Source organism: Chiloscyllium plagiosum, unplaced genomic scaffold (genome assembly GCF_037043375.1).
Source record: "Chiloscyllium plagiosum isolate Xiang-an unplaced genomic scaffold, Cpla_swu_hap1 HiC_scaffold_8, whole genome shotgun sequence".
NCBI classification, from domain to species: Eukaryota; Metazoa; Chordata; class Chondrichthyes; order Orectolobiformes; family Hemiscylliidae; genus Chiloscyllium; species Chiloscyllium plagiosum.
The window spans coordinates 6,524,212-6,550,201 of NW_028270146.1; the positions used below are offsets into that span (position 1 = coordinate 6,524,212).

At 50.5% G+C, this 25,990-nt stretch overlaps 1 protein-coding gene across 1 annotated transcript in view; it reads right to left on the reverse strand.

Moving 5' to 3' along the window:
• Positions 1–25,990, reverse strand: part of LOC148149334 (coiled-coil domain-containing protein 170-like) — a 202,113-nt gene that overhangs the window by 84,045 nt on the left and 92,078 nt on the right. Inside the window, exon 10 of the mRNA XM_087989513.1 lies at positions 7,243–7,485. Within this exon, the coding sequence (XP_087845639.1) occupies positions 7,243–7,485 (243 nt within the window). The remainder of the gene's footprint in view (positions 1–7,242; positions 7,486–25,990) is intronic.

The window sequence follows — 25,990 nt, forward strand, 5'->3', positions numbered from 1 at the left end:
TCATCACCATCATCATCACCATCATCAGCATCACCATCATCATCACCAACGTCATCATCATCAGCAGCAGCACCATCGTCACCACCACCATCTTCACCACCATCATCACCACCATCAACCTCACCACCATCATCATCATCACCATCATCACCATCATCAGCACCTCCACCATCACCACCATCATCACCATCACCATCATCAGCACCACTTTCATCATCATCACCATCATCATCACCATCATCATCCTCACCCTGATCATCACCCTCATCATCAGCATTAGCACCACCACCACCATCATCATCATCATCATCAGCACCTCCACCATCACCACCATCATCACCACCATCATCATCACCACAATCATCAGCAGTAGCATTAGCACCACCACCACTATCATCACCATTACCACCACCATCATCACCATTATCATCACCATCATCAGCACCACCACCATCACCATCATCATCACCAACGTCATCATCATCATCATTAGCAGCACCATCATCACAACCATCATCATCAACACAATCATCATCACCACCATCTTCACCATCATCATCACCACCATCATCACCACCATCATCGTCACCACCATCAACACCACCATCATCACCTTCACCATCACCACCATCATCACCACCATCATCATCACCATCATCACCACCATCATGATCACCATCATCACCATCATCAGCACCATCAGCACCACCATCAGCACCACCATCATCACCATCATCAGCACTTCCATCATCACCACCATCATCATCACCACCATTATCATCATCAACACCACCATCATCACCACCACCATCATCACCATCATCACCATCATCATCACCACCATCAGCACCACCATCAGCACCACCATCATCATCACCACCATCATCATCTCCATCATCATCACCATCATCACCAGCACCATCATCACCACCATCATCATCACCATCATCATCACCATCACCATCATCATCAGCTCCACCATCATCACTATCGTCAGCATCATCATCATCCTCACCTTGATCATCACCCTCATCATCAGTATTAGCACCACCACTACTATCATCACCATTACCACCACCATCATCACCATCATCATCACCATCATCAGCATCACCATCATCATCACCAACGTCATCAGCAGCAGCAGCAGCACCATCGTCACCACCACCATCTTCAACACCATCATCACCACCATCATCCTCACCACCATCATCATCATCACCATCATCACCATCATCAGCACCTCCACCATCACCACCATCATCACCACCATCATCATCACCACCATCATCATCATCACCATCATCATGACCATCATCATCACCATCATCAGCACCACTTTCATCATCATCATCATCACCATCATCATCCTCACCCTGATCATCACCCTCATCATCAGCATTAGCACCACCACCACAATCATCACTATCATCACCACCATCATCACCATCATCATCACCATCATCAGCACCACCATCATCACTATCATCACCATCATCACCACCATCATCCTCACCATCATCACCACCACCATCATTACAATCGTCATCACCATCATCATCACCATCATCATCACCATCATCATCACCATCATTATCACCATCATCACCACCAACATCACCACCATCATCATCACCATCATCACCACCATCATCACCACCATCATCATCACCATCATCATCAGCTCCACCATCATCACTATCATCAGCACCATCATCATCCTCACCCTGATCATCACCCTCATCATCAGTATTAGCACCACCACCACTATCATCACCATCATCACCACCATCATCAGCACCATCATCATCAGCATCATCATCACCATCATCAGCACCACCTTCATCATCACCAACATCATCACCATCATCAACAACATCATCATCACCATCATCAGCACTACCATCATCAGCACCACCATCATCACTATCATCAGCATCATCATCATCACCGTCATCACCACCATCATCACCACCATCATCATCACCATCATCACCACCATCATCACCACCATCATTATCACCATCATCAGCACCACCATCATCATCACCATCATCATCACCACCATCATTATCACCATCATCATCACCATCATCACCACCATCATCACCACCATCACCACCATCATCACCATCATCAGCACCACCATCATCACCACCATCATCAGCACCACCATCACCACCACAAACATCACCATCATCATCACAATCATCATCATCAGCACCATCATCAGCACAATCATCACCACCATCATCCTCACCATCATCATCAGTTCCACCATCATCACCACCATCATCACCACCATCATCACCATCATCATCACCACCATCACCACCACAAACATCACCATCATCATCATCACGATCATCAGCACCATCATCATCACGATCTTCAGCACCATCATCATCAACACCATCATCATCACCACCATCATCACCACCATCATCCTCACCATCATCATCAGTTCCACCATCATCACCATCATCATCACCACCATCATCATCACCACCATCATCACCACCATCATCATCACCACCATCATCACCACCATCATCACCATCATCAGCACCTCCATCTTCACCACCATCATCACCACCATCATCATCACCATTATCAACACCACCATCATCACCATCATCACCATCATCATCACCATCATCAGCATCATCATCATCACCACCATCATCACCACCATCATCATCACCATCATCAACACCTCCATCTTCACCACCATCATCACCACCATCATCACCATCATCAACACCAACATCATCACCATCACCACCATCATCATCACCATCAGTATCATCATCAGCTCCACCATCATCACCACATCATCACCACCATCATCACAATCGTCTTCATCATCATCACCACCATCATCACAATCATTATCACCATCATCATCACCATCATCCTCACCATCATCATCAGCTCCACCATCATCACCACCATCATCACCATCATCATCATCACCATCATCACCACTATCATCACCACCATCATCATCACCATCATCATCACCATCCCCATCACCATCATCATCAGCTCCTCCATCATCACCATCATCACCATCGCCATCACCACCATCATCATCACCACCATCATCATCACCACCATCAGCACCATCATCACTACCATCATCCGCACCATCATCATCAGCTCCACAATCATCACCACCATCATCACCACCATCATCACAATCGTCATCACCATCATCATCACCATCATCAGCACCATCATCAGCACCATCATCATCAGCTCCACCATCATCATCTCCATCATCACCACAATCATCATCACTATCATCACAATCGTCATCACCATCATCATCACCATCATCACCGTCATCCTCACCATCATCATCATTACCACCATCATTACCACCATCATCACCATCAACATCATCACCATCATCACCACCATCATCACCACCATCATCACCATCATCATCACCATCATCACCACCATTATCATCACCATCATCACCACCATCATCACCATCATCACCACCATCACCATCATCACTACCATCATCATCACCATCATCACTACCATCATCATCATCATCACCACCACCATCATCACCATCATCATCGCCACCAACATCAGCACCATCATCATCACCATCATCAGCACCATCATCACCATCATCAGCACCACCATCATCACCACCATCATCACCATCAGCACCATCACCATTAGCACCATCACCATCAGCACCATCACCATCATCAGCACCAGCACCATCACTCTCCACAGATGCTGCCTGACCTGCTGAGCTTTTCCAGCAATTTCTGGTTTTGTTTCAGATTTCCAGCAGCCTTCACCATCACCATCAGCACCATCACCATCATCACCATCACCATCACCATCACCGTCACCACCACCATCACTGTCACCACCACCATCAGCAGCACCATCATCATTGTTGGTCCCTTGCAAATGAGGATGACCCTCTCCCACTCTCGAGGTGAGTCTGCAGGTGTCTGTATAGACCGATGGATCTACCACAGGTGTGGTACACATGAGCAGTGGGTGGTCATGGGAAGGTGCTGTTGGTGTGGCAGTGCTCTCCTTTCTCTGTTTACCTCCCAGCTTCCTGCCCCTCCTCCACGTTGGCCGGTCCTGGGCCAGTGATTCCCAGCTGTCTGTGGGAATGATGCACTTCCCCAGTGAGCCCTTGACGGTATCCCTGAAGCACTTCCTCTGTCCACCTGGGGCTGGCCTGCTGTATCGGAGCCGGGAGTAGTCTGCTCTTTAGTTGGTTTCAGAATGCGCTGTCTTAAGAAATGATCCCAAATGCATTCGACTTTGCCCATGACCTTTCTGCCTCTTTAGCCTGGAATATCTAGCAGCATAGTGCAAGGCCTGGTTCATTCTGGCTGCAGTTCCACAACGGCATGACATGTTAACGGTTTCCTAAGAGGAGGATTCTTCTGTTTCAGTCTCTGACTGTGGGTGTTCTGCTGCCCTAATGCAATCCTGTCGTTAATTCATTGTGTAAATTCACAGGATTCTGTGCGCAGTGTGTAATTACAGCACCTGCTGGTCACTGGGCTCCATCCCACCATGTGCCTGATGTTGATTGTGTACCATCGATACATTATGTTCACTTGAGGTTCAAAATGAATCTTCAAGGCTTTCAAAATTCCTGCAGTCTCTTTTGCTGTTCTTTAGTGAGATGTCCAGTGGAATACATTTCACAATCAAAACCGAAAGAAGTGCAGATGCTGTAAATCCGAGAGTGTAGGAAAAGCTCAGTAGGTCTGGCAGCATCTGGGGAGAGAAATCCGAGTTGACGTTTTGGATCGAGTGATCCTGCTGTAGAGCAGTTCAGAGGAAGGGTCACCCGACCCAAAATGTTAACTCTGATTTCTCTCCACAGATGCTGCCAGACCTGCTGAGCTTTTCCAGCAGTTTCTGGTTTTGTTTCAGATTTCCAGCAGCCGCAGTCCTTTTAGTGCTTTGTCCTTTCAGTTCTTTGTGGAAGAGATGAAATTGTGGTCACCCCAATTCTCACCTTCCATTCACCAGAGGAGGATTTGCCCTTTCAGTGGCTCTGGGGCCAGCCTTTCTAGCTTTCATTTCGAGAAGGGGATTTGAAGAGTGAGAGGGAGTAGACAGCTGCACAGATTGTGCTTGTTACTTCTCCACTTACAGAACGGGGGCGGGGGGAAAGAGGGAGAAAGAGAGAGAGAGAGAGAGAGAGAGAGGGAGAGGGGGAGACAGAGAGCGAGAGACAAGGAGAGATGGGGAGACAGAGAGAGAGGGAAACAAAGAGAGAGGGGGAGACAGAGCGAGAGAGAGAGGGAGATGGAGGGAGGGGGAGACGGAGCGAGGGGGGTGGGGGAGAGACGGGGGGGCAGAGTGAGAGAGAGAGAGAAGAGAGAGACAGAGAGAGACAGAGAGAGGGGGGAGACAGAGAGAGAGAGAGAAGGGGGAGACAGACAGAGAGACAGAGACAGAGACAGAGAGAGGGGGAAAACAGAGAGAGAGGGGGGAGACAGAGAGAGAGAGTGAGAGAGAGGAAGGGAGAGACGGGGGGGAGAGATGGAGGGGTGGAGAGAGGGAGAGACAGAGACAGAGAGAGAGGGAAAGACAGAGAGGGGGTAAGAGGGAGAGATGGAGGGGGTGGAGAGAGAGAGAGAGAGAGCGAGAGCATGATGGTTGCCGTTCAGAAGCTGGATGGTTGAAACACAGAGTCATTTGCCCAGGGAACAATCAAAACGTTGTTACTGTGCTGAGCTCTCCTGAATGCTCATGGTTGGTCCAGGTTAAAGAAAACAGTCAGAGGTCTATCATTGGGGAAAACTGTCCTGGAAACACAGCCACCGAGCGGAGGGATGTGGTCTTGAAGAAGGCCACCTTGCAGAGAAAACACAATGTATTCTCGGAACTCACTACAACATCTTCTTCCAAAGTCGCTTGTTTAAACCAATAACGTTTCTACAGCATACAGTGCAAGAAATGAAAGTGGTCTATCCAGCCTTTTGATATGGTCTCTTCCCAGTCGAGTTATGAGTGGAGCTATGTCCAGCTGCTCCAGCCTGTCAACTGGATCTGTCACAATTGGGGAACTTTGCCGTTAGATCGGCAGAAATGCCAGCTCTGCTTCAAACCATCTTTCATTGTGACCAGAGCTAGGAGATCACAATTTGTAGCTTTTGTATCTCAGCCAGAAACAAACTTCTGCACAGCAAGATCCCACACATGATTCGATCAGCTGTTTGCAGTGGTGATGACAGAGGAGTAAAGAGGAGCCAGGGCACCAGGGAACTCTGCAGCAAGCTGGGAATCGTGGGAGGACTGTTCATATCCAAACGAGGAGGTGACTCTCTATTCACACTCTCGCTGGGACGACAGCATCTCCAATAATGCAGCACTCCCTCCCTCCGGCCCAGCCTGGCCAGGATGGGGGGGGGGGGCGGGGTCACTGGGGCTGCCTGCAGCCAGGACACCGGGCTGGGGGGGGAGGTGTGTGGGACCATGAAATCAGACCCACATTGCATCAGGATGTCTACACACACAGGATCCCCCCTCCCTGCAGGATCCCCCCTCCCTGCTGGATCCCCTCTCCCTGCTGGATCCACACTCCCTGCAGGATCCCCTCTCCCTGCAGGATCCCACTCCCTGCTGGATCCCCCCTCCCTGCAGGATCCCCTCTCCCTGCTGGATCCCCTCTCCCTGCAGGATCCCCCCTCCCTGCAGGATCCCCTCTCCCTGCTGGATCCCCTCTCCCTGCAGGATCCCCCCTCCCTGCAGGATCCCACTCCCTGCAGGATGCCCACTCCCTGCAGGATCCCCCCTCCCTGCAGGATCCCCCCTCCCTGCAGGATCCTCCCTCCCTGCAGGATCCCCTCTCCCTGCAGGATCCCCTCTCCCTGCAGGATCCTCCCTCCCTGCAGGATCCCACTCCCTGCTGGATTCCCACTCCCTGCTGGATTCCCACTCCCTGCTGGATTCCCTCTCCCTGCAGTATCCCCCCTCCCTGCAGGATCCCCTCTCCCTGCAGGATCCCCTCTCCCTGCAGGATCCCCCCTCCCTGCAGGATCCCCTCTCCCTGCTGGATTCCCACTCCCTGCTGGATCCCCTCTCCCTGCAGGATCCCCTCTCCCTGCAGGATCCCCCCTCCCTGCAGGATCCCCTCTCCCTGCTGGATTCCCACTCCCTGCTGGATTCCCTCTCCCTGCAGGATCCCACTCCCTGCAGGATGCCCTGGCCCATTCCGATGACACTCACTTTCAGAGCAGTGATATCGGCACACTCCATCCTCAGGCTGTGGTTCCTCATCCTGCTCTCTGCCAGTTCCTCCTGCAACTTCTGTACCTTCTGCTGCAGTTTGGAAAGCTCCTTGCCCGTTTCCCCATGGCCGGTCGCTGTTGTGACCGAGCCTGGAGCCCTGGCCTCCTGCTGCTCCAGTTTCAGGGTCAGGAGCTCCACCTGCCGCTTACTGCTGGTTAGCTTCTCCTTCTGTGCTGTGACCTGTCAGATGGAGAGTGGATGTTAGGACTGAGCCAGGATTCACAAGTCACTGCACACACCCTGAGAATTCACCACAACCTGGACATGACGGTCAGGAACAAACCATTACCATCCCATTCACCCAAAAGCACCATCAGGTTTAGTCACTGATGGGATGTGGGTGTCACTGCTGGCCAGGATTTATTGCCCGTCCCTAGTTGCCCCTTGACAAGGTGGGGGTGAGCTGCTTTCTGGAACCACTGCAGTTTGTGAATGAATGATCTTACTGTCCTGTGTGTTTTACTGTGAAACCCAGTGAAAAGTTTCCCACACCATTTGAATAGTTTAAGAATAATAACTTTTAAAAAGTGATTGCTCAAAGAGAGTACATAATCCCCTCCCCACCATTTCACCACCACCAGTGCCAGACCCACCCAGCGTCAGTGGGGCTCTCCCTCAGGTACCATTGTGGTTCAGGAACCACCACAATGCTGTTGTGCACACACCAGCCGGTTTCAAAACAGTTTCGACCCTACTGTTGTTAGACTCACAAACTCTCAACCTTCGCCTGTCCCTGTGTTTTTGTTTTTGCCGCGGTTTACCTATTATTTCCTAACTCTGTGATCAGCCTGTATTGCTCTCAAGACAAAGCTTTTCACTGAACCTCGGTACACGTGACAATACATTCAATTCAATTTAATTCATTCATCCCAGAAGGCAGCAATGAGATGGAACACCAGCAACAACACAATTAAAATGTATTATTGCTTCAGCTCAGCTGGTGACTTGATATGTCTGAACATTACAGACTCAGGAAGGAGATTGCTTTATCAGTGATATCTATCCTCGATACTCCACTCACTCGGTAAATGCAATGATATTTTCCCTCTTTGGTCAATAATATATTAAATGTCACACCTGCAGCTGTCACACTGAATATGACCCTTTTCGAGTGGAATAATACAGCCCCCGCTCTCGACAGAGACGCTAGACCAGACTGACAAAGAAGAGTCAGCTCAGACCAGAAATTGTCCTACTCAAACTATAGAGGAAGAGCTGAAAATGAGACACAGCATTAAGGTGGATGGAGGAGGAAAGTTATTATTTTCTAAAGTACTCAATGTTCCTGTCAAATGAAGCAGTTGGTAAGGAGAAAATTGAATCTTATTAGGGGCTACAGCATCTTTTACAGAATGGATTATCATTTGTGAGGCTGCTGCCTGTTAGAAAATGAGTAAATTGGTCCACAGCATTTCATGCCGTACATGGTCAGCAAGCTGCAGCTAGCTCAGGTCTAATGGCAGTGATTAGCACTGCTGCCTCACAGCGCCAGGGACCCAGGTTCGATTCCAGCCTCAGGCGACTGTCTAGGTGGAGTTTGTACATTCTCTCCCTGTCTGAATGGGTCACCTCCCACAGTCCAAAGGTGTGCAGGCTGGGGTGGATTGGCCAAAGGAAATTGCCCATAGTGTTCAGGGATGTGCAGGCTGGTGGGTTAACCATGGGAAATGCAGGGTTAGAGGGACTGGGTGGGATGCTCTTCAGAGGGTTGGAACGTGAGGGACTAAAGGGTGTGCTCCTGCAAGATAGGGATTCTGTGTGTGCCAGCTGGGATCTTATTTTGTTTCGAGTTGGATTTTCCTGATGAAACTACTGCTCAGGAACTTTATGTTGCATATTGGCCAGGGAGGCAGGGCGTAAACTACACTGGGAGGTGTATTCTTTGGGAACAGTGACCACAATTCTGTAAGTTTTAGAATACTTGTAGATAAAGAAGAGAGTGGTCCTCAGGGAAGAGTACTAAACTGGGCCAAGGCCAATTATATCAAAATTAGGCAGGAGCTGGGAAATGTGGATTGGACAGCTATTTGAAGGGAAGCCCACATTTAATATGGGGGAGGCTTTCAAAGATAGGTTAATGGCAGTGCAGGATAGGCATGTCCCGTTGAAGGCAAAGGATAGGAAGGGCAAGATTCGTGAACCGTGGATGACAGGAGAAATGGTGCGACTAGCCAAGAGGAAAAGGGAAGCGTACAAAAGGTCGAGGCAGCTAAGGACAGAATGGGCCCTGGGGGAATATCGGAATAGTAGGACAACTCTTAAACAAGGAATCAAGTGGGATAAAAGGGATCATGAAATAGCTTTAGTGAGCAGAATTAAGGAAAATCCCAAGACCTTTTATTCTTATATAAGAAGCAAGTGGGTAACGAGGGTTGGTCCATTAAAGGATAATGAAGGAAGGCTGTGTGCCGAACCTGAGAGAATGGGTGAGATTCTGAATGATTACTTTGCAGCAGTGTTCACTGAGGAGAGGACCATGATGAATGTTGAGATTAGAGATAGAAGTTTGATTAGTCTGGATCACGTTGGCATAAGTAGGGAAGATGTGTTTGGTAGGCTAGAGGTTATTAAGGTGGACAAATCCCCAGGACCGGATGGGATCTAATCCAGGTTGCTGACGGAGGCGAGAGAGGAAATAGCTGAGGCCATGATGGATATCTTTGAAGCATCCTTAAATACAGGTGAGGTGCCGGAGGACTGGAACGTTACTCATGTTGTCCCCCTGTACAAGAAGGGTAGTAGGGATATTCCGGGTAACTACAGACCAGTGAGCCTGACGTCAGTGGTGGGAAAGTTGCTGGAGAAGGTACTGAGAGATAGGATCTATTTATATTTGGAAAAGAATGAGCTTATCAGTGATAGGCAACATGGTTTTATGCGGGGGAGATCGTGCCTTACCAACTTAATAGAGTTCTTCGAGGAAGTGACCAAGTTGTTAGATGAAGGAAGGGCTTTGATATCATCTACATGGTCTTTAGCAAGGCGTTTGATAAGGTCCCTCACTATAGACTAATGGAGAAAGTGAAGTCACATGGTGTGCAGGGTGTCCGAGCTAGGTGGATAAAGAACTGGTTGAGCAACAGGAGACAGAGAGTAGTAGTTGAAAGGAGTTTCTCGAAATGGAGAAAGGTGACCAGTGGTGTTCCACAGGGGTCAGTGTTGGGGTCACTGTTGTTTGTAATATACATAAATGATCTAGAAGAGGGCACTGTTGGTATGATCAGCAAGTTTGCAGATGACACAAAGATTGGTGGAGTAGCAGAAAGCATAAGGGACTGTCAGAGAATACAGGAGGGTATAGACAGACTGGAGAGTTGGGCGGAAAAGTGGCAGATGGCTTTCAATCCAGAGAAATGTGAGGTGATGCATTTTAGGCAAGTCTAATTCTAGAGCGAATTATATAATGAACGGAAGAGCCTTGGGAAAAGTTGATGGGCAGAGAGATCTGGGAGTGCAGGTCCATTGTACCCTGAAGGTGGCTGCACAGGTGGATAGAGTGGTCAAGAAGGCATTTGGTATGCTTGCCTTCATTGGACGGGGTATTGAGTATAAGAGCTGGTAGGTCATGTTAAAATTGTACAAGACATTGGTTCGGCCACATTTAGAATACGGTGTACAGTTCTGGTCGCCACATTACCAAAAGGATGTGGAGGCTTTGGAGAGGGTGCAGAGAAGGTTTATGAGGATGTTGCCTGGTATGGAAGGTGCTAGCTATGAAGAGAGGTTGAGGAGGTTAGGATTGTTTTCATTAGAAAAAAGGAGATGGGGGGGACATGATTGAGGTTTACAAAATCATGAAGGGTATAGACAGGGTGGATCGAGACAAGCTTTTTCCCAGGGTGAAGGATTCAATAACAAGAGGTCACACTTTCAAGGTGAGAGGCGAAACGTTTAAGTGGGATACACGCGGCAAGTGTTTTACACTGAGGGTGGTGGGCATTTGGAACGCATTTCCAGCAGAGGTGGTAGAGGCAGGCATGGTAGATTCATTTCATTCAGTGTGTTGTGGGCGGTACGGTGGCTCAGTGGTTAGCACTGTTGCCTCACAGCGCCAGAGACCCGGGTTCAATTCCAGCCTCAGGCGACTGACTGTGTGGAGTTTGCACATTCTCCCCGTGTCTGCGTGGGTTTCCTCCGGGTGCTCCGGTTTCCTCCCACAGTCCAAAGATGTGCAGGTCAGGGGAAATGGCCATGCTAAATTGCCCGAAGTGAAGGGGTAAAGGTAGTGGAATGGGTCTGGGTGGGTGCACTTCGGCGGGTCGGTGTGGACTTGTTGGGCCGAAGGGCCTATTTCCACACTGTAAGTAATCTAATCTAATCTTAAACTGCGTCTGGACAGATGCATGAGTAGGTGGGGAGCAGAGGGATACAGATGCTTAGGAACTGGGTTTAGACAGTGGATTTGGATCAGCTTAGGCTTGGAGGGCTGAAGGGCCTGTTCATGGGTTGTAAATTATTTTTCTTCTTTGTTCAATGTACCAAGATCAGGGAGATGGATGGTATTCTGTGTAGATGACACCATCTGTAGGAAAATTCTTCTCATTTCGTCAAACGCTCCCTCTACACTATCCCCATCAAACATTCCCAGGACAGGGACAGCACAGGGTTAGATACAGAGTAAAGCTCCCTCTTCACTGTCCCCATCAAACACTCCCAGGACAGGAACAGCATGGGGTTAGATACAGAGTAAAGCTCCCTCTACACTGTCCAGCATCAAACACTCCCAGGGACAGGGACAGCACGGGGTTAGATACAGAGTAAAGATCCCTCTACACTGTCCCCATCAAACACTCCCAGGACAGGGACAGCACGGGGTTAGATAAAGAGTGAAGCTCCCTCTAGACTGTCACCCATCAAACACTCCCAGGACAAGGACAACACGGGGTTAGATACAGAGTAAAGCTCCCTTTACACTGTCCCCATCAAACACTCCCAGGACAGGGACAGCACGGGGTTAGATACAGACTAAACCTCCCTCTACGTTGCCATCAAACAGTCACAGGAAAGGGACAGCACAGAGTTAGATACAGAGTAAAGGTCCCTCCACACTGTCCCCCATCAAATACTCCCAGGGACAGGGACAGCACAGGGTTAGATACAGAGTAAAGCTCCCTCTATAGTGTCCCCCCTCAAAGACTCCCAGGACAGGGTCAGCCCGGGTTTAGACACAGAGTAAAGCTCCCTTTACACTGTCCCCGATTAAACACTCCCAGGACAGGGACAGCACAAGGTTAGATACAGAGTAAAGGTCCCTCTACAGTGTCACCATTCAACCACTCCCAGGACAGGGTCAGCACAGAGTTAGATACAGAGTAAAGCTCCCTCTACACTGTCCCCCATCAAACACTCCCAGGGACAGGGACAGCACGGGGTTAGATACAGAGTAAAGTTCCCTCTACACTGTCCCCATCAAACACTCCCAGGAAAGGGACAGCACAGATTTAGATACAGAGTATAGCTCCCTCTACTCTGTCACACATCAAACACTCCCAGGACTGGGACAGCACGGGGTTAGATACAGAGTAAAGCTCCCTCTACACTGTCCCCCATCAAACACTCCCAGGACAGGGACTGCACGGGGTTAGATACAGAGTAAAGCTCCCTTTACTCTGTCCCCATCAAACACTCCCAGGGACAGGTACAGCACAGAGTTAGATGCAGAGTAAAGCTCTCTCTACACTGTCCCCATCAAACACTCCCAGGACAGGGACAGCTCGGGGTTAGATACAGAGAAAAGCTCCCTCTACACTGACCCCAGCAAACACTCCCAGGACAGGGACAGCACAGAGTTAGATACAGAGTAAAGCTCTATCTACACTGTCCCCCATTAAACACTCCCAGGACAGGGACAGCACAGGGTTAGATACAGAGAAAAGCTCCCTCTACACTGACCCCAGCAAACACTCCCAGGACAGGGACAGCATGCGGTTAGAAACAGAGTAAAGGTTCCTCTACACTGTCCCCATCAAACACTCCCAGGACAGGGACAGCACAGAGTTAGATACATAGTAAAGCTCCCTCTACTCTGTCCCCATCAAACACTCCCAGGACAGGGACAGCACGGGGTTAGATACAGAGTAAAGCTCCATCTACACTGACCCCATCAAACACTCCCAGGACAGGGACAGCACAGAGTTAGATACAGAGTAAAGCTCTCTCTACTCTGTCCTCGTCAAACACTCCCAGGACAGGGACAGAATGGGGTTAGATACAGAGTAAAGCTCCCTCTACACTGTCACCCATCAAACACTCCCAGGACAGGGACAGCACAGGGTCAGATACAGAGTAAAGATCCCTCTACACTGTCTCCATCAAACACTCCCAGGGACAGGGAAAGCACGGGGTTAGATACAGAGTAAAGCTCCCTTTACTCTGTCCCCATCAAACACTCCCAGGGACAGGGAGAGCACAGAGTTAGATGCAGAGTAAAGCTCCCTCTACACTGTCCCCCATTAAACACTCCCAGGACAGGGACAGCACAGGGTTAGATACAGAGAAAAGCTCCCTCTACACTGACCCCAGCAAACACTCCCAGGACAGGGACAGCACGGGGTTAGATACAGAGTAAAGCTCACTCTACACCGTCACCCATCAAACACTCCCAGGACAGGGACAGCACGAGGTCAGATACAGAGTAAATCTCCCTCTACTCTGTCCCCGTCAAATACTCCCAGGTCAGGGACAGCACAGGGTTAGATACAGAGTAAAGCTCCCTCTACACTGTCCCCCTCAAACACTCCCAGGACAGGGACAGCACAGAGTTAGATACAGAGTAAAGCTCTATCTACACTGTCCCCCATTAAACACTCCCAGGACAGGGACAGCACAGGGTTAGATACAGAGAAAAGCTCCCTCTACACTGACCCCAGCAAACACTCCCAGGACAGGGACAGCACGGGGTTAGATACAGAGTAAAGCTCACTCTACACTGTCCCCCATTAAACACTCCCAGGACAGGGACAGCACAGGGTTAGATACAGAGTAAAGCTCCCTCTACTCTGTCCCCATCAAACACTCCAAGGACAGGGACAGCACAGGGTTAGATACAGAGTAAAGCTCCCCCTACACTGTCCCCATCAAACACTCCCCGGACAGGACAGCATTGGGTTAGATACAGAGTAAAGCTTCCTCCACACTGTCCCCATCAAACACTCCCAGGACAGGGACAGCACAGGGTTAGATACAGAGAAAAGCTCCCTCTACACTGACCCCAGCAAACACTCCCAGGACAGGGACAGCACGGGGTTAGATACAGAGTAAAGCTCCCTCTACATTGTCCCCATCAAACGCTCCCAGGACAGGGACAGCACAGGGTTAGATACAGAGTAAAGCTCCCTCTACTCTGTCCCCATCAAACGCTCCAAGGACAGGGACAGCACAGGGTTAGATACAGAGTAAAGCTCCCCCTACACTGTCCCCATCAAACACTCCCCGGACAGGACAGCATTGGGTTAGATACAGAGTAAAGCTTCCTCCACACTGTCCCCATCAAACATTCCCAGGACAGGGACAGCACAGGGTTAGATACAGAGTAAAGCTCCCCCTACACTGTCCCCATCAAACACTCCCCGGACAGGACAGCATTGGGTTAGATACAGAGTAAAGCTCCCTCTACACTGTCCCCATCAAACACTCCCAGGACAGGGACAGCACAGAGTTAGATACATAGTAAAGCTCCATCTACACTGACCCCATCAAACATTCCCAGGACAGGGACAGCACGGGGTTAGATACAGAGTAAAGCTCCATCTACACTGACCCCATCAAACACTCCCAGGACAGGGACAGCACAGAGTTAGATACAGAGTAAAGCTCTCTCTACTCTGTCCTCGTCAAACACTCCCAGGACAGGGACAACACGGGGTGAGATATAGAGTAAAGCTCCCTCTACACTGACCCCAGCAAACACTCCCAGGACAGGGACAGCACGAGGTTAGATACAGAGTAAAGCTCTCTCTACACTGTCACCCATCAAACACTCCCAGGACAGGGACAGCACAGAGTTAGATACAGAGTAAAGCTCCCTCGACATTGCCTCCATCAAACACTCCCAGGACAGGGACAGAATGGGGTTAGATACAGAGTAAAGCTCCCTCTACACTGTCACCCATCAAACACTCCCAGGACAGGGACAGCACGGGGTTAGATACAGAGTAAAGCTCCCTTTACTCTGTCCCCATCAAACACTCCCAGGGACAGGGACAGCACAGAGTTAGATGCAGAGTAAAGCTCCCTCTACACTGTCCCCATCAAACACTCCCAGGACAGGGACAGCACGAGGTCAGATACAGAGTAAATCTCCCTCTACTCTGTCCCCGTCAAATACTCCCAGGTCAGGGACAGCACAGGGTTAGATACAGAGTAAAGCTCCCTCTACACTGTCCCCCTCAAACACTCCCAGGTACAGGGACAGCACAGAGTATGATACAGAGTAAAGCTCCCTCTACACTGTCCCCATCAAACACTCCCAGGACAGGGACAGCACGGGGTTAGATACAGAGTAAAGCTCCCTCTACACTGTCCCCATCAAACACTCCCAGGACAGGGACAGCACAGGGTTAGATACAGAGTTAAGCTTCATCTACTCTGTCCCCGTCAAACACTCCCAGGACATGGACAACATGGGGTGAGATACAGAGTAAAGGTCCCTCTACACTGTCCCCATCAAACACTCCCAGGACAGGGACAGCACGGGGTTAGATACAGAGTAAAGCTCTCTCTTCACGGTCCCCATCAAACACTCCCAGGACAGGGACAGCACAGAGTCAGATACAGAGAAAAGCTCCCTTTACTCTGTCCCCGTCAAACACTCCCAGGACAGGATCAGCACAGGGTTCGATACAGAGTAAAGGTCCCTTTACACTGTCACCATCAAACACTCCCAGGACAGGGACAGCACAGGGTTAGATACAGAGTAAAGCTCCCTTTACTCTGTCCCCATCAAACACTCCCAGGGACAGGGAGAGCACAGAGTTAGATGCAGAGTAAAGCTCCCTCTACACTGTCCCCCATCAAACACTCCCAGGACAGGGACAGCACGAGGTCAGATACAGAGTAAAGCTCCCTCTACACTGTCCCCCTCAAACACTCCCAGGACAGGGACAGCACAGGGTTAGATACAGAGTAAAGCTCCCTTTACTCTGTCCCCATCAAACACTCCCAGGGACAGGGAGAGCACAGAGTTAGATGCAGAGTAAAGCTCCCTCTACACTGTCCCCCATCAAACACTCCCAGGACAGGGACAGCACAGGGTTAGATACAGAGTAAAGCTCCCTTTACTCTGTCCCCATCAAACACTCCCAGGGACAGGGAGAGCACAGAGTTAGATGCAGAGTAAAGCTCCCTCTACACTGTCCCCCATCAAACACTCCCAGGACAGGGACAGCACGAGGTCAGATACAGAGTAAAGCTCTCTCTACACTGTCCCCCTCAAACACTCCCAGGACAGGGACAGCACAGAGTTAGATACAGAGAAAAGCTCCCTCTACACTGACCCCAGCAAACACTCCCAGGACAGGGACAGCACGGGGTTAGATACAGAGTAAAGCTCACTCTACACTGACCCCAGCAAACACTCCCAGGACAGGGACAGCACGGGGTTAGATACAGAGTAAAGCTCACTCTACACTGTCCCCATTAAACACTCCCAGGACAGGGACAGCACAGGGTTAGATACAGAGTAAAGCTCCCTCTACACTGTCCCCATTAAACACTCCCAGGACAGGGACAGCACGGGGTTAGATACAGAGTAAAGCTCCCTCTACATTGTCCCCATCAAACGCTCCCAGGACAGGGACAGCACAGGGTTAGATACAGAGTAAAGCTCCCTCTACTCTGTCCCCATCAAACACTCCAAGGACAGGGACAGCACGGGGTTAGATACAGAGTAAAGCTCCCCCTACACTGTCCCCATCAAACACTCCCCGGACAGGACAGCATTGGGTTAGATACAGAGTAAAGCTTCCTCTACACTGTCCCCATCAAACACTCCCAGGACAGGGACAGCACGAGGTTAGATACAGACTGAAGCTTCCTCTACACTGTCACCCATCAAACACTCCCAGGACAGGGACAGCACAGAGTTAGATACAGAGTAAAGCTCCCTCGACATTGCCCCCATCAAACACTCCCAGGACAGGGACAGCACAGAGTTAGATACAGAGTAAAGCTCCCTCGACATTGCCTCCATCAAACACTCCCAGGACAGGGACAGAATGGGGTTAGATACAGAGTAAAGCTCCCTCTACACTGTCACCCATCAAACACTCCCAGGACAGGGACAGCACAGGGTCAGATACAGAGTAAAGGTCCCTCTACACTGTCTCCATCAAACACTCCCAGGGACAGGGACAGCACGGGGTTAGATACAGAGTAAAGCTCCCTTTACTCTGTCCCCATCAAACACTCCCAGGGACAGGGACAGCACAGAGTTAGATGCAGAGTAAAGCTCCCTCTACACTGTCCCCATCAAACACTCCCAGGACAGGGACAGCACGAGGTCAGATACAGAGTAAATCTCCCTCTACTCTGTCCCCGTCAAATACTCCCAGGTCAGGGACAGCACAGGGTTAGATACAGAGTAAAGCTCCCTCTACACTGTCCCCCTCAAACACTCCCAGGACAGGGACAGCACAGAGTATGATACAGAGTAAAGCTCCCTCTACACTGTCCCCATCAAACACTCCCAGGACAGGGACAGCACGGGGTTAGATACAGAGTAAAGCTCCCTCCACACTGTCCCCATCAAACACTCCCAGGACAGGGACAGCACAGGGTTAGATACAGAGTTAAGCTTCATCTACTCTGTCCCCGTCAAACACTCCCAGGACAGGGACAACACGGGGTGAGATACAGAGTAAAGGTCCCTCTACACTGTCCCCATCAAACACTCCCAGGACAGGGACAGCACGGGGTTAGATACAGAGTAAAGCTCTCTCTTCACGGTCCCCATCAAACACTCCCAGGACAGGGACAGCACAGAGTCAGATACAGAGAAAAGCTCCCTTTACTCTGTCCCCGTCAAACACTCCCAGGACAGGATCAGCACAGGGTTAGATACAGAGTAAAGCTCCCTCTACACTGTCCCCATCAAACACTCCCAGGACAGGGACAGCACAGAGTTAGATACAGAGTAAAGCTCTATCTACACTGTCCCCCATTAAACACTCCCAGGACAGGGACAGCACAGGGTTAGATACAGAGAAAAGCTCCCTCTACACTGACCCCAGCAAACACTCCCAGGACAGGGACAGCACAGAGTTAGATACAGAGTAAAGCTCTATCTACACTGTCCCCCATTAAACACTCCCAGGACAGGGACAGCACAGGGTTAGATACAGAGTAAAGCTCCCTCTACACTGTCCCCATTAAACACTCCCAGGACAGGGACAGCACGGGGTTAGATACAGAGTAAAGCTCCCTCTACATTGTCCCCATCAAACGCTCCCAGGACAGGGACAGCACAGGGTTAGATACAGAGTAAAGCTCCCTCTACTCTGTCCCCATCAAACGCTCCAAGGACAGGGACAGCACAGGGTTAGATACAGAGTAAAGCTCCCCCTACACTGTCCCCATCAAACACTCCCCGGACAGGACAGCATTGGGTTAGATACAGAGTAAAGCTTCCTCCACACTGTCCCCATCAAACATTCCCAGGACAGGGACAGCACAGGGTTAGATACAGAGTAAAGCTCCCCCTACACTGTCCCCATCAAACACTCCCCGGACAGGACAGCATTGGGTTAGATACAGAGTAAAGCTCCCTCTACACTGTCCCCATCAAACACTCCCAGGACAGGGACAGCACAGAGTTAGATACATAGTAAAGCTCCATCTACACTGACCCCATCAAACATTCCCAGGACAGGGACAGCACGGGGTTAGATACAGAGTAAAGCTCCATCTACACTGACCCCATCAAACACTCCCAGGACAGGGACAGCACAGAGTTAGATACAGAGTAAAGCTCTCTCTACTCTGTCCTCGTCAAACACTCCCAGGACAGGGACAACACGGGGTGAGATATAGAGTAAAGCTCCCTCTACACTGACCCCAGCAAACACTCCCAGGACAGGGACAGCACGAGGTTAGACACAGACTGAAGCTTTCTCTACACTGTCACCCATCAAACACTCCCAGGACAGGGACAGCACAGAGTTAGATACAGAGTAAAGCTCCCTCGACATTGCCTCCATCAAACACTCCCAGGACAGGGACAGAATGGGGTTAGATACAGAGTAAAGCTCCCTCTACACTGTCACCCATCAAACACTCCCAGGACAGGGACAGCACAGGGTCAGATACAGAGTAAAGGTCCCTCTACACTGTCTCCATCAAACACTCCCAGGGACAGGGACAGCACGGGGTTAGATACAGAGTAAAGCTCCCTTTACTCTGTCCCCATCAAACACTCCCAAGGACAGGGACAGCACAGAGTTAGATGCAGAGTAAAGCTCCCTCTACACTGTCCCCATCAAACACTCCCAGGACAGGGACAGCACGAGGTCAGATACAGAGTAAATCTCCCTCTACTCTGTCCCCGTCAAATACTCCCAGGTCAGGGACAGCACAGGGTTAGATACAGAGTAAAGCTCCATCTACACTGTCCCCCTCAAACACTCCCAGGTACAGGGACAGCACAGAGTATGATACAGAGTAAAGCTCCCTCTACACTGTCCCCATCAAACACTCCCAGGACAGGGACAGCACGGGGTTAGATACAGAGTAAAGCTCCCTCTACACTGTCCCCATCAAACACTCCCAGGACAGGGACAGCACAGGGTTAGATACAGAGTTAAGCTTCATCTACTCTGTCCCCGTCAAACACTCCCAGGACATGGACAACATGGGGTGAGATACAGAGTAAAGGTCCCTCTACACTGTCCCCATCAAACACTCCCAGGACAGGGACAGCACAGAGTCAGATACAGAGAAAAGCTCCCTTTACTCTGTCCCCGTCAAACACTCCCAGGACAGGATCAGCACAGGGTTCGATACAGAGTAAAGGTCCCTCTACACTGTCACCATCAAACACTCCCAGGACAGGGACAGCACAGGGTTAGATACAGAGTAAAGCTCCCTTTACTCTGTCCCAATCAAACACTCCCAGCGACAGGGAGAGCACAGAGTTAGATGCAGAGTAAAGCTCCCTCTACACTGTCCCCCATCAAACACTCCCAGGACAGGGACAGCACGAGGTCAGATACAGAGTAAAGCTCTCTCTACACTGTCCCCCTCAAACACTCCCAGGACATGGACAGCACAGAGTTAGATACAGAGTAAAGCTCTATCTACACTGTCCCCCATTAAACACTCCCAGGACAGGGACAGCACAGGGTTAGATACAGAGAAAAGCTCCCTCTACACTGACCCCAGCAAACACTCCCAGGACAGGGACAGCACGGGGTTAGATACAGAGTAAAGCTCACTCTACACTGTCCCCCATTAAACACTCCCAGGACAGGGACAGCACAGGGTTAGATACAGAGTAAAGCTCCCTCTACTCTGTCCCCATTAAACACTCCCAGGACAGGGACAGCACGGGGTTAGATACAGAGGAAAGCTCCCTCTACATTGTCCCCATCAAACGCTCCCAGGACAGGGACAGCACAGGGTTAGATACAGAGTAAAGCTCCCCCTACACTGTCCCCATCAAACACTCCCCGGACAGGACAGCATTGGGTTAGATACAGAGTAAAGCTCCCTCTACACTGTCCCCATCAAACACTCCCAGGACAGGGACAGCACGAGGTTAGATACAGGCTGAAGCTTCCTCTACACTGTCCCCATCAAACACTCCCAGGACAGGGACAGCACAGAGTTAGATACAGAGTAAAGCTCCCTCGACATTGCCCCCATCAAACACTCCCAGGACAGGGACAGCACAGAGTTAGATACAGAGTAAAGCTCCCTCGACATTGCCTCCATCAAACACTCCCAGGACAGGGACAGAATGGGGTTAGATACAGAGTAAAGCTCCCTCTACACTGTCACCCATCAAACACTCCCAGGACAGGGACAGCACAGGGTCAGATACAGAGTAAAGGTCCCTCTACACTGTCTCCATCAAACACTCCCAGGGACAGGGACAGCACGGGGTTAGATACAGAGTAAAGCTCCCTTTACTCTGTCCCCATCAAACACTCCCAGGGACAGGGACAGCACAGAGTTAGATGCAGAGTAAAGCTCCCTCTACACTGTCCCCATCAAACACTCCCAGGACAGGGACAGCACGAGGTCAGATACAGAGTAAATCTCCCTCTACTCTGTCCCCGTCAAATACTCCCAGGTCAGGGACAGCACAGGGTTAGATACAGAGTAAAGCTCCCTCTACACTGTCCCCCTCAAACACTCCCAGGACAGGGACAGCACAGAGTATGATACAGAGTAAAGCTCCCTCTACACTGTCCCCATCAAACACTCCCAGGACAGGGACAGCACGGGGTTAGATACAGAGTAAAGCTCCCTCCACACTGTCCCCATCAAACACTCCCAGGACAGGGACAGCACAGGGTTAGATACAGAGTTAAGCTTCATCTACTCTGTCCCCGTCAAACACTCCCAGGACAGGGACAACACGGGGTGAGATACAGAGTAAAGGTCCCTCTACACTGTCCCCATCAAACACTCCCAGGACAGGGACAGCACGGGGTTAGATACAGAGTAAAGCTCTCTCTTCACGGTCCCCATCAAACACTCCCAGGACAGGGACAGCACAGAGTCAGATACAGAGAAAAGCTCCCTTTACTCTGTCCCCGTCAAACACTCCCAGGACAGGATCAGCACAGGGTTAGATACAGAGTAAAGCTCCCTCTACACTGTCCCCATCAAACACTCCCAGGACAGGGACAGCACAGAGTTAGATACAGAGTAAAGCTCTATCTACACTGTCCCCCATTAAACACTCCCAGGACAGGGACAGCACAGGGTTAGATACAGAGAAAAGCTCCCTCTACACTGACCCCAGCAAACACTCCCAGGACAGGGACAGCACAGAGTTAGATACAGAGTAAAGCTCTATCTACACTGTCCCCCATTAAACACTCCCAGGACAGGGACAGCACAGGGTTAGATACAGAGTAAAGCTCCCTCTACACTGTCCCCATTAAACACTCCCAGGACAGGGACAGCACGGGGTTAGATACAGAGTAAAGCTCCCTCTACATTGTCCCCATCAAACGCTCCCAGGACAGGGACAGCACAGGGTTAGATACAGAGTAAAGCTCCCTCTACTCTGTCCCCATCAAACGCTCCAAGGACAGGGACAGCACAGGGTTAGATACAGAGTAAAGCTCCCCCTACACTGTCCCCATCAAACACTCCCCGGACAGGACAGCATTGGGTTAGATACAGAGTAAAGCTTCCTCCACACTGTCCCCATCAAACATTCCCAGGACAGGGACAGCACAGGGTTAGATACAGAGTAAAGCTCCCCCTACACTGTCCCCATCAAACACTCCCCGGACAGGACAGCATTGGGTTAGATACAGAGTAAAGCTCCCTCTACACTGTCCCCATCAAACACTCCCAGGACAGGGACAGCACAGAGTTAGATACATAGTAAAGCTCCATCTACACTGACCCCATCAAACATTCCCAGGACAGGGACAGCACGGGGTTAGATACAGAGTAAAGCTCCATCTACACTGACCCCATCAAACACTCCCAGGACAGGGACAGCACAGAGTTAGATACAGAGTAAAGCTCTCTCTACTCTGTCCTCGTCAAACACTCCCAGGACAGGGACAACACGGGGTGAGATATAGAGTAAAGCTCCCTCTACACTGACCCCAGCAAACACTCCCAGGACAGGGACAGCACGAGGTTAGATACAGACTGAAGCTTCCTCTACACTGTCACCCATCAAACACTCCCAGGACAGGGACAGCACAGAGTTAGATACAGAGTAAAGCTCCCTCGACATTGCCTCCATCAAACACTCCCAGGACAGGGACAGAATGGGGTTAGATACAGAGTAAAGCTCCCTCTACACTGTCACCCATCAAACACTCCCAGGACAGGGACAGCACAGGGTCAGATACAGAGTAAAGGTCCCTCTACACTGTCTCCATCAAACACTCCCAGGGACAGGGACAGCACGGGGTTAGATACAGAGTAAAGCTCCCTTTACTCTGTCCCCATCAAACACTCCCAAGGACAGGGACAGCACAGAGTTAGATGCAGAGTAAAGCTCCCTCTACACTGTCCCCATCAAACACTCCCAGGACAGGGACAGCACGAGGTCAGATACAGAGTAAATCTCCCTCTACTCTGTCCCCGTCAAATACTCCCAGGTCAGGGACAGCACATGGTTAGATACAGAGTAAAGCTCCCTCTACACTGTCCCCCTCGAACACTCCCAGGTACAGGGACAGCACAGAGTATGATACAGAGTAAAGCTCCCTCTACACTGTCCCCATCAAACACTCCCAGGACAGGGACAGCACGGGGTTAGATACAGAGTAAAGCTCCCTCCACACTGTCCCCATCAAACACTCCCAGGACAGGGACAGCACAGGGTTAGATACAGAGTTAAGCTTCATCTACTCTGTCCCCGTCAAACACTCCCAGGACAGGGACAACACGGGGTGAGATACAGAGTAAAGGTCCCTCTACACTGTCCCCATCAAACACTCCCAGGACAGGGACAGCACGGGGTTAGATACAGAGTAAAGCTCTCTCTTCACGGTCCCCATCAAACACTCCCAGGACAGGGACAGCACAGAGTCAGATACAGAGAAAAGCTCCCTTTACTCTGTCCCCGTCAAACACTCCCAGGACAGGATCAGCACAGGGTTAGATACAGAGTAAAGCTCCCTCTACACTGTCCCCATCAAACACTCCCAGGACAGGGACAGCACAGAGTTAGATACAGAGTAAAGCTCTATCTACACTGTCCCCCATTAAACACTCCCAGGACAGGGACAGCACAGGGTTAGATACAGAGAAAAGCTCCCTCTACACTGACCCCAGCAAACACTCCCAGGACAGGGACAGCACAGAGTTAGATACAGAGTAAAGCTCTATCTACACTGTCCCCCATTAAACACTCCCAGGACAGGGACAGCACAGGGTTAGATACAGAGTAAAGCTCCCTCTACACTGTCCCCATTAAACACTCCCAGGACAGGGACAGCACGGGGTTAGATACAGAGTAAAGCTCCCTCTACATTGTCCCCATCAAACGCTCCCAGGACAGGGACAGCATTGGGTTAGATACAGAGTAAAGCTCCCTCTACTCTGTCCCCATCAAACGCTCCAAGGACAGGGACAGCACAGGGTTAGATACAGAGTAAAGCTCCCCCTACACTGTCCCCATCAAACACTCCCCGGACAGGACAGCATTGGGTTAGATACAGAGTAAAGCTTCCTCCACACTGTCCCCATCAAACATTCCCAGGACAGGGACAGCACAGGGTTAGATACAGAGTAAAGCTCCCCCTACACTGTCCCCATCAAACACTCCCCGGACAGGACAGCATTGGGTTAGATACAGAGTAAAGCTCCCTCTACACTGTCCCCATCAAACACTCCCAGGACAGGGACAGCACAGAGTTAGATACATAGTAAAGCTCCATCTACACTGACCCCATCAAACATTCCCAGGACAGGGACAGCACGGGGTTAGATACAGAGTAAAGCTCTCTCTACTCTGTCCTCGTCAAACACTCCCAGGACAGGGACAACACGGGGTGAGATATAGAGTAAAGCTCCCTCTACACTGACCCCAGCAAACACTCCCAGGACAGGGACAGCACGAGGTTAGATACAGACTGAAGCTTCCTCTACACTGTCACCCATCAAACACTCCCAGGACAGGGACAGCACAGAGTTAGATACAGAGTAAAGCTCCCTCGACATTGCCTCCATCAAACACTCCCAGGACAGGGACAGAATGGGGTTAGATACAGAGTAAAGCTCCCTCTACACTGTCACCCATCAAACACTCCCAGGACAGGGACAGCACAGGGTCAGATACAGAGTAAAGGTCCCTCTACACTGTCTCCATCAAACACTCCCAGGGACAGGGACAGCACGGGGTTAGATACAGAGTAAAGCTCCCTTTACTCTGTCCCCATCAAACACTCCCAAGGACAGGGACAGCACAGAGTTAGATGCAGAGTAAAGCTCCCTCTACACTGTCCCCATCAAACACTCCCAGGACAGGGACAGCACGAGGTCAGATACAGAGTAAATCTCCCTCTACTCTGTCCCCGTCAAATACTCCCAGGTCAGGGACAGCACATGGTTAGATACAGAGTAAAGCTCCCTCTACACTGTCCCCCTCAAACACTCCCAGGTACAGGGACAGCACAGAGTATGATACAGAGTAAAGCTCCCTCTACACTGTCCCCATCAAACACTCCCAGGACAGGGACAGCACGGGGTTAGATACAGAGTAAAGCTCCCTCTACACTGTCCCCATCAAACACTCCCAGGACAGGGACAGCACAGGGTTAGATACAGAGTTAAGCTTCATCTACTCTGTCCCCGTCAAACACTCCCAGGACATGGACAACATGGGGTGAGATACAGAGTAAAGGTCCCTCTACACTGTCCCCATCAAACACTCCCAGGACAGGGACAGCACGGGGTTAGATACAGAGTAAAGCTCTCTCTTCACGGTCCCCATCAAACACTCCCAGGACAGGGACAGCACAGAGTCAGATACAGAGAAAAGCTCCCT